At 37.9% G+C, this 12,484-nt stretch overlaps 1 protein-coding gene across 4 annotated transcripts in view; it reads left to right on the top strand.

The window, feature by feature from the left end:
- The first annotated feature begins 48 nt into the window (after positions 1 to 48).
- The window catches only part of LOC139149886 (centrosomal protein of 128 kDa-like), a 55,918-nt gene continuing 43,482 nt past the window's right edge, over positions 49 to 12,484 (top strand). The window contains exons 1-10 of one of the 4 annotated variants that reach the window (XM_070721897.1): positions 49 to 227; positions 3,426 to 3,708; positions 6,642 to 6,728; positions 7,521 to 7,676; positions 8,662 to 8,733; positions 8,903 to 9,070; positions 9,792 to 9,914; positions 10,412 to 10,564; positions 10,970 to 11,111; positions 11,533 to 11,696. In XM_070721897.1, coding sequence (XP_070577998.1) covers positions 3,547 to 3,708; positions 6,642 to 6,728; positions 7,521 to 7,676; positions 8,662 to 8,733; positions 8,903 to 9,070; positions 9,792 to 9,914; positions 10,412 to 10,564; positions 10,970 to 11,111; positions 11,533 to 11,696 — 1,227 coding nt within the window. In that variant the 5' untranslated portion in view covers positions 49 to 227; positions 3,426 to 3,546. Of the gene's footprint in view, positions 228 to 3,425; positions 3,709 to 6,641; positions 6,729 to 6,815; positions 6,903 to 7,520; positions 7,677 to 8,661; positions 8,734 to 8,902; positions 9,071 to 9,791; positions 9,915 to 10,411; positions 10,565 to 10,969; positions 11,112 to 11,532; positions 11,697 to 12,484 lie in introns of those variants that run through there. The other 3 variants (XM_070721899.1, XM_070721898.1, XM_070721900.1) reach the window with 3 other exon arrangements.

Raw genomic sequence — 12,484 nt, 5'->3', positions numbered from 1 at the left:
GTTGTTTGAAAACGAGATTCAACCTCAGGCGGCGTTTTCAATTTCCTCAGTTAACGACGAAGCTCCTGCCATATGCCATATGCATCGGCGTGTAGTCGACCGCAAAACGATTCTCTGTGGTACATTTCAGTTTTAAGGCAATGACAGCTTGAACTTCTTCTGTGTTGAAAAGTGATACTAAATCGAACGAACGGACGGGCTACAGTACAATTTTGAAGACCATCCAGGTAAGAGACGTTTAAATAATTTAGTGATCAGATAAGTGGAAGTGCCAGTGGTCGCGTCATGTCATGATCATGTTTATTATGCGTCCGGAGCTGGGAGCGTGGGATATTTCTCTTTTTGCGCCTTCTGTTACAAACGGTTGGCTAATAATGCAGAAGGTGCAATGTAGCTTGTGTGCTATTTGGTTGTCTTTTTAATCAACCGAAACTTACAATTACTGAACCGCGCATCGAGAATCAGAGGCACGATGTATTGACAGCTGAATTTAAACCTCGAACGCAAAGCTAGACCACTTGTATCCTCGCAGGCCAGGGCAGTCCTTATCTGCGTGTTGCGAATTGTTAAAATAGCGACTTGACGGTGGAACAACGATCTTCGCATCTATTCCATGTTATGAGTTCTACCAAAGTAAGTTTCCGCTTGTAGAGCAACTCATGGACTGAGAAGCAATGCTTTGGCCATGACAAAATTTGCTAAAACTTTAATTCTCTGACCATTGTATTATCCCTTCCTCATGGGCAGTTGAAAAAAACGTAAACCGTGAAATGTTTGAGCTATTCGCTACGGGACAAGACAGAGTCATGCATCATTCGACCGGTACCATTTGACCAATGAAGTTAATCCACAGTTGCTAAAAGCTGAGAAACGTTCAACGACTCACGGAGGTATTTTTGCCAAGTTGGCATCGTCCCAAATTGGCGTCAGTTGCCAAGCAACTACCATTGTCAGGCCAGGTTAACCGTTGGTTTTGTGTGTGTACACATTCTCATCGAGATTACAACCAGATACGTTTTTTTTCCCATTCATAAATCAAAGTGTATTAAACACAAACTTGGATGAGTCTTAATTTTTTACATTATATCATTATAATTAATCAACCCCTCATCTGTAGAAGTTGTGTCTCAGGTCATTATCTTTTATGCATTAATGACAATATTTACCAAGAGTGTCTATGTATTTTAAAATTTTTTTCAAATATTTTTTGCCCCACCAGTGATAATAAATGAGTTATATCAGTACTGTTATCACTTTAAAATTATATCACACTGTATCAAGCTGTGTAATATGCTTTGCCCTTTGTAAAATGACCAAAACATTTTTGTCATACAAAGTACATGTAAATACAGTACTATAGAGTTCTCTTCAAATTGTAAAGTACTGTTCCTTTGTTTTCAACCCTAATACCTATATGTTGTTTTTTATCCATTTAATTTTTTTCCATTAATATTTCTGACAAACAGCTATAGTTTTCAACTAATATCTATAAAAGCAGGGATTTGATACATTAGTGCTGTTGTTTGCAACAGGCTCATGTTTTGTTCACACCTTCAGCCCTATCCCTCCTCCAATGTGGTACAATCCAATTGTTTTTTAATATTGGGTTAGACCAATGTACAAAAAAAGTGAGTCGATGAAGACTAAAATGACACTAGTGGCCAGTGAGTGAGTTATCCATCTCGGCCAACTGCTCTTCAAGCATGGCTGTTGTATCTGTATTGAAAACTTCAATTATGTTTAAACGCAAACACGATAAGATCGCCTGAATATAACAGGAAATCATTGATTGTAGTCTTGTCCAGATAGTTCACCACAGAAAAATACTACAATGGCTCAAAACGATTGACCCATCTCCGGGGATATGCGAGGTGTAGTAATAGTAGTGGCAGCATAACTGAAAGCTTTATCAGGGACTTTTGTCAATGGAGAGATCACATATTGAACATGACAGGACATGTCCTTACTTGTATGTTATTCTCTGCAGGTATATGCATTCTAGCTAAGCCACTATTTGACTGGTCCTCCATGTAATCACTGTTACATTTTTGTGAGGGACCCTTGCTCAATGCTCTTGAACACTTCCTTAGATTTTTGAATGTCTTGTTTATTTTTTGGGTGAATTGTCAGCTTTGTCAGTCTTCATGTGTGTATTTGGTAGAGCACAGTCCTGTTGGTGCAAGTTCAAAAAGGGACACAATGTGTTCTCTTCTCCCTGGTGTTTTTAACGAAGTACTAGCTTTCAGACATCTTGGCTCTCTAAAATCAAATCAACATTTTTGAAATTTGGTTGACAAATATTACTTGTAAAAAAAAATAAATTTATTTTTCTTCATTGAGAATCCTTTTGGTATTACTGGCTTTGGAAAAACAAATTGATTTTAAAATATTGCCCGACAGAAAATCGCAGAAAAATCCTTCCATTGAAAAAATACTCTGAATGTAACCCTCCTTTTTGAGACACTGAGAGACAACCGAGTAATAATATTAATTGCATAACTGAACCTCTGTGGCAAAGTACTACATTTATAATTGACATGTTCTCTATAATATAATAATTAACCTGGTGTGGAGCTTGATTTTTGGACTTCAGTGGTGCATTAATTTTGACCACCACTAAAGAAGGCCGTGTCCAAGCAAGCCAAGAATGTCGTATGAAGTTCGTCAGTGCAAGCAATGACAGCCTCCGTCCGTGCCTCCACTCCAAGTTCTATTGATTTTTGTGTTTGATCAAGTTGTGGAGTCACTACCACTTGGGGCACGATGTCTTTGACAATAGGGCATTGGTCTCATGGCTGCTAGGTATGTCCTTGATGGCATTGTTTGGTTCCCATTGTCTACTTCCCGGTTGTAGAACCGTTGAAATTAGATTACAATAATAGCCGTGTGCCAGGTCAAGTAGGGAAGCCTGCATACCGGCGCATGTACAGAAGCACAGCATGTGAGTCCACAAACAGAATTACTCAAAAATTTTGTTTAGATTAAAAAACAAATTATCAGCCCGTTGTTCATTTTGTTGGTTTTTGTATCGTGAAGAAGAGTCTCAAAATCAACGTTGAGTTTGAATAATATTGCTCATTGTCTGTAAGGAAGGTGTACCTGTTATGTCCAATGTAACACGGTGTGGACGACTGACTTCTAGTAGAAACTAGAATTCATTGGTCAATATTAACTTTGGATATTGTATATACGGTAGTTTAGCAAGGCTAATATTGTGTCTTTCAGTGAAGTTTAGGCAGCAGAAGAAGAAGATATATTTGCTTGCTTCAACAAAATCAATTTAGAATATCACTGAAAGTTAAATTATTGTCTCTTTACTATATAAATAATTAATGTATTTATTTTATTTTAATCACTTACTAGTAATGAAAGTGTCGTTGGGAGAAACGAATTACACAACTGTGTTTTGGTATTTGTTTTTTCAGTCCCCGGAGGGTCGCATATCTAGAGTAGCAGTATTTGCCACGGTAAGGACACATCCAGATGAGGTGACAATCCACACAATCTAGACTCTTGAAGACCTGTTTCATCTAGAAGACAGCCTATATGAGTGATATGTCCTCTGACTCGGAGGATTTTGATCATCCATCTCCGCTGCGTAGAACATCAAGAAGGCTTCCAACTCCTCCGTCCTCTCCCCGTAGCCCCGTTTTGTCCGATTCCATATTGAACCGAGACAGTGTTAACACCCTGACGTCCACTTTGCACGTGAGTATAACACATTTGCTTTCCTCTGATTTTTCAATTTTCACTTTTGCAATTCTGTTGATTGTTGAACCCTTTCACCACCATGGTTTGTCCCAAAATCCATTGTTTTCTATGGTAAATTGGACCTGTATACAGGCAACTGGGGGTGAAAGGGTTAAACTCTCAAAGGGCCAGTAGCTGTAACTTAATATGATTTTGTTGCTTTTGTTTTTATGTGAATTGCAAGTTCTTGTGCTGCTCCCCAAAGCATGTTGAAACCAAACACTCACTATTCAGCTTGTCAACACAGTGTCTATACGTGGTAAACTGCCGTTTATTCATTGTTTACATTTGAATTCTGTTGTTGATATTAAAAACAAAAATAATGAAAAAATCACCAAAAGCTACAGCTACTGTTGTGTTACTTCCTTGCTAATATCAATTTTACAATTTTCAAGCCATTTGCCAAATGTATGACTGATTGAAAAAATGTCAATTGATTTTGACAGCAATAAACATTGCAGGTAAATGTACATTGCAATAATTGCAATGCTGCACTTTGTGACAGGTTTTCCTAATCCGTGTGCTCTTTGAGCAAGATTTAATTTAATCTGCTGACTCAAGGATATTCTGTAGACATTTGAAGTTTGTGTATCATGGCATAAGGGCTTTCTCAAAGAAATTGCAAGAACTTTATGAATTAAATTGTTAAAATCAAAGTGCATATTGTGTTTAATTGCAGACACAGCAAATTTTTTTTCGTTGTCAATGTATTTAACAAATATTTACTTTCAGTTGTTGAGCTCAGAGATGGAGATCATTGCACACACCACAAAATACCATTACTTGTGTGTGGAAAGAGTGTTTTATCACAACAATTATGAACAAATTAAGCTTTTAAATGCGGTAGTTTGTGTTTCATTTATTTTTCAATCGGTTGAGGAGATTTAATTCATTGCGTTACAATTTTGTTATTTACCATAGCATTGAACATCAGTTTTGCTCTGTTACATGTCAGCATACACAGTGGGGGGAGGGAAGGAATTGTATATGATGTAATATAGTTGTCACGAATCTGTCTTCCGGCAGTATGTATTCTAAAGGAAAAACCTTGCAATTTTTCAATCACATTTCAGCAAGCAATAGGCACCCGGAAAAATGAACTGTTCATGAAAATTTTATCAGCCAATGAAAATTTTGGAAGATACTTCATTACATGTAGTTAACCCTCCGAAGATGCTTTCATTTCTGTTACTTTGTAAATTTACATATACATTTAATGACAGATTTCATATAGACTTAGATATGTTGGGATGTAATTTTTGTTCCAATTCTTGTTCTTATGCATTTTATGTGTCTGAATTTAATACTAGACACTTAAAAAAAGGGTGAGTGTGTATGATTTTCCAATATTTGATGTGAGAATGTTGTGAGCGGCATTGTGTATTGTAGTTTGTACAATGCAACACATTGTGCAGGCTTACTCGAGATTAAACGTTTTAAACACATTTACACAGAGAAGAGTTTGAAAAGCCTCTTGACTACTGATGTCAACATGGTAGCAATTCATTCACCTGATGAGACGCTCCTCAAAGAAAGGCAAGCCCTGTTTGTTTGCACGTCCACAGAAAGCTTTTACGCACAGCAGTGGTTTAATTATGTTGTCTACATTCAAAAACTGTGTGTGAATTTGGACAGGGGCCAAGTTAGCTCGTATGCAGACATTGAGAAGGAACAGAAAGAGCAGAGATGGTTATTTTTTTTGTTTATGGACTTTTTAACCTCTTTTCATTGAAACCATAAATGACGTCAGAACAATCATGGAGGTACATTTAGGAATGGAACAATGATGAGTGCTCCATTTTCTACTCAACACTCACTCTCCCTGTGACGTTCCTGGCAATGTTCAATTGAACAAAGTCTCTTGTCAGTATTCCTTGCAGACAGTCGTAACATCTTTATGTGAATCAGTGAATGTACTTTGACTTCCCTTCGTCCATGTCATACCCTTCATATCATGCAACTTTTACCACCCTCTTCTCCCCCTCCCCCCAAAAAACTTAGAACAAAAAGAAGAAGAAAAATTGAACTTCCATCTTACATATTGCGTTCATACAAATATCTTTATATGACATGCATGTACTGTCAAAAAAAGCGACCAGTTTATCTAGATAAAATATAGTGTTGATCACTCTGTTTTCTGATGGCACAACATGACGGTTAACCTCTTGAATACATGTAGATCTGATTCAGTCTTGATACATGTATTTCTTCAAGGTCAAGGTGTTCATTCCTTGAAATGGATTTGTTCTAAGTTCCGTCAGTAAAAGAAGAAATATTCTGTACTCATTATTACTTCCATGGAACTTTGATTCTGTAGAAATGTAATTCTCATTATTTTATTTATTCTTGGATGAAAAAAAGGAAATACCTTTCTCCTTCCAATGACAATAGCTGTCTTATGGTCTCAGCGGTGTTGTAATCTCTGTACGCAGCATAATAATGCAAGGAACTGAGATGACATTTTTGATGACACAAAAGTGAAATTCCTTTTTGCGTAGAGTTAATTCTGTTGATTTGTTTGTTAAAGAGTCCCCTCTAGATGGTTAAACATGTTTCTTTTATTGAATGAATGAATCAATCAATCAATCAATTACTCAGAATTCAACTTCGTTTCTCAAAGAACAGCCCTCTTTTTGTTTGATACATTTAGATTATGTTGTTTGTTGGCTTAAAATTTTTGTAATTTCTTTTGGCTGCCAAAATCCTTCTCATCAACATAGCACCACATGTACTCTTCTTGGGAGTGGATTCTTAAGCTTCTTCACAAAATTCTTGTGAGCTGCTCTTCCTCGATGACGTGGGTAGAATATTCCGGAAAAATTCCCCACCTCTGTTTTCCTCAAATGTGTCCAGGTCCTGATACACTCTTCTCCGCTCTTCCACTCCCGTAGGACACAAAGAGTAATTTGAGGGAAGTAGATCGCATGTTAGGCCGATACCGCGACGCCACCGACTCACAGAGTGCCGCCATTAACAGGGTGAGATCTCTAACACCACATCTTTTTCACCAACTTTTTTTTCTCTTCACAAATGCAAAAAAAAAAGAATTAATCTCGTTTTTACAGATTGTACACGCCTACAAGGAAGTGTAAGGAGTCTTTCATCCAACTTATTTTTGAGAGAATAGGGTCCTCAGCATGGCGTCGGCATCAGTTGAGTTTCTATAAATCTAAGTTGTGGTTCATTTTTTGCACACACTGACTGCCTTACCTATATAAGCTCAAGTGTTTCATTGGTTCACATCATGCACATGACATTTTTGAAATATTTTAAAAGAAAAAAAAACTTACAAAGGATAATACTTGACTAATTTTTCTCTTGTTTTTAAGAAATCTTAATTCACAAAATGTTCAATTAACTTATCTTTGCCTCTAATATTTATTCACTGGTGAAAATTCATGTTTGTTGGTGTTTTTTGGTCACCTCGGTCAAAACTTACCATTTCCATTCTCCCTTTCCATGACCTACAAATTACATGTACATCAACACATCTTATGCAAGGCACATTTCCATGTTCACCTCAGAAACTAAATGATCCTGCTTTCTGAATATCTTACAAAAAAAAAAGCTTTTCCTCTGTAACTTCAATAGTATAATGTCCATGGGTTGTACCATGCTCTGCGGAAAATCTTATGAAACTTCAAAAGGTGACGGCCACTTCTTCTACCAGACCACAATTAATATCACTCATGCTTTTAAAGGGATCATTTGCCCTCGGTTTCCGGACACAGGTTTCGTAATCTTGTCTTCTCTGCTGATTGTCTCTGTAGCTCAGAGAAAACTTAGCCAGATCCAGTGACAGACTGCGAGAAGAGAGACTTCGCAGAGGTGTTCTCAGGGACTCGAGGCCTCTCCGATCCAGTGATCTAGAGGAAGAGGCTCCGGGCAGGAGATTCGCCGCAACCTCACCCTTGAGAGATTATGGGGTGAGTAAGCATGCGCGCATATACTGTCAAACATTATGTGTGCAATATCTTTGCTGAGTTTGGCCCCTATTACCAGCACACATTGGTATATTCCAATTGTTTTCAATTGGTTTGCGAAACTTGCATGCAGGGATGTATGGTAGTGTATGCCTCAAAAGTGAAAGATTTAAACTTTTGCTCAAACTTTCCTCAATGAACCTTTCAACCATTCTTTCACCGAATCAAGAATAAAAAGCAGGGATCACTTTGCAATATTTGGAACTAGAGAAACAAATAAGCTAAACGCCTACCCATGTTTGGAATTCAAAATGGCCACCATCCCTGTGTCAACTCTATGAGGCAAAATGAAATTTTTGATTTTCGAGAAACTAAGACAGTAAAAACTTATCTTACACTAAAAGCTTTAAAATGAACCCCCACAAGTGGTAGATCAGAAAAGAATTGTAAAAGTTTAATAGTCTGAATATCTGTCCCTCTACTTATTCATGTTAAGGTGTGCATGTCTATTCATATTTAAACCTTTTTACTCATCACAAATGAGTTAAGCTTAGGATTGTGGGAATCCAGAAATTGTAGATGTGCCAAAGAACCAGGGTAAATCCATTGATCCTGTATCCTAGCCTGGTGGTCTTTTATTCCTCTGCTAGCGTATAAAGGTCCTCTGCACAAGCAGAACTTCAACACAACTGATATGATCCTAAACCTTTCAACAGACTTTGGTACATGTCCATTGTTTCTTGTTGGATGGGTGAACTTATATACAGGGGGCATGGGGTGGAAATGGGGGTACGGGTGAGGGAGGGGTAGGGGTTGGTGGGAGTAAGCTTGGGGGATACAAGAGTTGAAACACTGGTGCTCATTGGAACCCTAACCACTGGATTGGCTCAATTGGTTGACAGCCCCTTTGTACTGCAGATAGGCTGTCAGTCAATGAAGTTTTGATTGAAGCGTGATTCGCGTTAAAATATGTTGCTTTTTCCAACAGGATGCTGGTGATTACTCAAGGAGAAGACGAAGAAAGAAAACAACAGTGAGATTTGACAGTGAACCAGAGGAGGTGGGTGATCACCAACATTATTTTCACATTTAGGCTTTCTGAAATAAAGTAATTACTCATGTTTCAGTCCAAAGCAACCATCATCTTCAATAGTTTTTATACATTTCTTTTGGTGTATATTTTATATGTAATATATATATTTATATGATATTCCTGTATCTCACACTAGTTGCATGACATTCACCAAACGATCCGTGATCTGAGCAGTGACCAGCTGAGATTGGGAGAGGACTTGGAGAGAGAGATAGACAGGAGGAAATGGTTAGAATATGACCACAGGAGGGCCATAACTGATATTACAGACAGCATGCACAGGAGCCGAGCACCAGAAGAATCAGTAAGTAACAATGCAAGAGACAGCTAGCAAGTACAGGGCATGGATAATACAGGGAAACTGCAAAATATTTTGTTGAAATTTACTTGACCATGTGGCAAGTGAATTTGATTTTGGGTTTGTGAGTCGTGAAGAATGTTGTACTTGTTCTTCTACTTGTCCAGAACCAGAAATTTTAGTTTGGTTTATTCATGAAGGAAAGAAAAGAAGAGAATTATCATCACCTTTGCCAAAGAGAAATAAGATTTAAATGGACATGGAGTACCCTTCAAGGTCTGTAGTGTTAGTCTTGGTTACCTGGACCTCTGTCATACGTGTGCTTCCTATATTTGTGGTCCCTCTATATTGCTTTCTATGGGACTCATCTACATACGGGGCTGGAATGATTCACATGTTGGTTTTCGTGGTTAATTTCCGGCGACTTTGCTCCATTCAGGCTTAGCATTTTGACTATATTGAGAATACCATTATTTGTTGATTGAATTATGCTGTAAAATTGTCATGATATCTTGAGGTATTCTATGTGGTATGATAGGCTTAAAACCACAGTACATTGTACATTATTAAATTTTGTTTTCAATTTAATAAATCAAAAGGAACTGAAATTCACCAATAATGAAATGCAAGTATTGTTTACCCGTCAATATAAAAACTGGACAGATTGATCAGGGGATGTGATGATTTTTTCCCACAGTCATTTGACCTTGATATCAATTTGTTGAAGGTTTCCAGTCGAGTGGAGAGGAGGCTGAAAGAAATTGAGGACGAGATGCGGTCGCAGAGAGGGCCGCGGGAGATAAGAGAACCCGCACAATCCTCAGGGATGATTGCTGCAGAAATCAGACAGGTGAGAAATGTTCTGTTCTGTTTTTCCATATTTGATATGCTTTTTGTATGTGGCACACTGTCCATGACAGAACTGATGTAACGTTATATGTGAGTGTTCAGTGGAAATATGTAAGCTATAATGGGTGAAGTGTACAAATTTTGAGCAGACAGACTGATAGAACGGTGCTAAGCAGCATCTGGACATTGTGTCACACAGTTAATTTGGAATGACCTAATATGTTATTCCTCTGCAGTGTACATCCATGAATGCCAGTGGTTGCATGTAAATAAGAGATTTGAGCAAAAATAAAACTGGCTTTCATTCATCGCTGTTCTACACTATCTGGAAACGGACAGCCTAGAGATGCAAAGCACTAACTTGATGTTCTGTTCCAACACATCAATAAATACCGAGAAGCACTGCAGCTATGGCCAACATACCTAAGTTTGGTCGTCTGTAACATCTCCTAGTGTATTTTGTCTTTCTAAAATTTTCTTGCGTTGTCTATGCTATAGGCTCTCAGATCACAGACCCTTGATGAGGACAGACAGATGAGAGACAAGTTGATGAAGAGTGAAAATGACAGACAGCAAATCCTGAGTGACTATGAAGTTACCAAGAGAAAACTTGACCAGTCCGAGGGCACGAGAAACGCTCTCAAATTTCAGGTCTGTATTCTCCTACAGTTGCTTGCCACTGCAGTGAACCAGCAGCATATATTTATATCTGCGTTCAATTCAGTGATACCAATGATAAGTGTCGAATGATCAGATCGTTCTTCCCTGATCTGCCACTGTATTTGTCTTGTGACTGACTATATGGGACAGTTTCTGTGAGAATTTTATCATCAATCATGAAGTTGGCTGTAGTGCGTAGACAATACATTTGTTTATTTAACACTGTACGTTAGACGAAAATTAACAAAAAGTACGCAGTTTTAGTGCATAAAGTGTTTTTAAATTTTTTAAAGGGTTTTTGAAGTTTTGCAAGCATTTTTATAGTTTTAAGATGTATCATTCCATGCTTAAGTCACATGTCTCCAACAACACAATGTCATTGTGACCTGTTTTCAGATTGACGAACTTCAAGATCAACTCTCAAGGTCAGATCACGATAAAGCCCGGATGAAGGACCAGCTTGCAGAGTACACCAGTGTCTTAGAAGAAGAGGGCCTACCGCTGAGCAGGCAAGCTCGGAGAGAACGAAAGCTACAAGGTGGGTGAGATGCTCCTTCTGTATTGATTATGTAGCAGTATGTCTTTGAAATGCAGAAAATAGGTAATTTGTACATACGGCAGATACATCCTGTAAGGTAGAATGTGTCTCAGAGATAGATATTTGGAGATTCAAAGTTTTAAATTTACTTTTCTGGTCTACTGGTCTATCACTTGTATGGGCTTATTTAAAGCTTGTGAAGTGAATGACGTTCTCACCGTCTTAATTTGTAAAAATGGAGATTTCAATTTTTTCCCCCATAGTGTTAACACAGGGATGACGGTCATTTTGAACTTCAAGTGTTGTCGGTGAATGTTAGGTGATTTGTTCAGTCTTGAGGTGTATACAACGTCAAGATTTACACCCAGAAAGGAGAGAGACGATCTCTAACTTCATCCAATCCCTCTTTCCTTCATTCCAGATGAGAGACACAAACAGGAAGTGGAAAAGCAGAAGCTTGAACGTGAAATTGAGAGCTTGAAGTCCCAGTTGACCAGGTCCAGTGGAATAAGGGAGCTGGAAGGAATACGGAAGGAGCTGGAAAAGAGCGAGAGACAGAGGACTCAGCTTTCCGATCACATGGAAGTAAGAACTGGGACATTTCACTTTTCATGTTAAGTACTCAGTCCTCAGTGGAATCAACTTTCGCCTCTACAGTGAGAACGAGCACTTTCAATAATGATGTGAATGTAAACGTTAAACAACTTGCCCGACATTTTAAACTTTAAGATTTATGTAAATGATTGACAAGTTTGAGTGTGTTATCAACTTTAAACTTTCCATTAACCATCTGAGGTCGTAACCCTAAATATTATACACTGTACATACTATATAGGGATTATCCAGATTTTAAAGGGCAAAATTTTAGATTTATATAAATGAGTGGCCAGTTTGAGCATGTTACCACTTTAAACTTTCCATGAACCGCCTCAGGTCTGAACCTTTACATATAATATATTATACTGTATACATATAATTCAGATATGCATTTATGACCAGAAAATCAGGTCTGATGGGGTTAATCTGAGTTAAAGGGCCATTAGCTGTAACCTTTCATGATTCTTTTCACTATTTGTGTTTTGTAGTTCAATTGCAAGTTCTTGTTCTATTCCCCAAAGCATATTGTGACTCCTACTACGCAGCTCGCTCAACACAGAGTCTATACAATTTGCAGTGTTATTGTCTATATTTGAATTTTAGTCCGGACCAGGACTATCATTCTTTTTGTCATTAATAACAATACGATCTACCCACGTATATGCTAAGTTGACAAGCTGAATACTGTGTATCTCAACATGCTTTGGGAAGTAGAACTAGAAAATGTAGTTAAGCATTAAAACCAAGAAGAGTGCAAAAATTGTCAAAAGTTACAG

The sequence above is a fragment of the Ptychodera flava genome, chromosome 14, assembly GCF_041260155.1.
Source record: "Ptychodera flava strain L36383 chromosome 14, AS_Pfla_20210202, whole genome shotgun sequence".
Taxonomy (NCBI): domain Eukaryota; kingdom Metazoa; phylum Hemichordata; class Enteropneusta; family Ptychoderidae; genus Ptychodera; species Ptychodera flava.
Note: the sequence above shows the minus strand (reverse complement) of the source record. Positions and strands in the feature narration are given on the sequence as shown.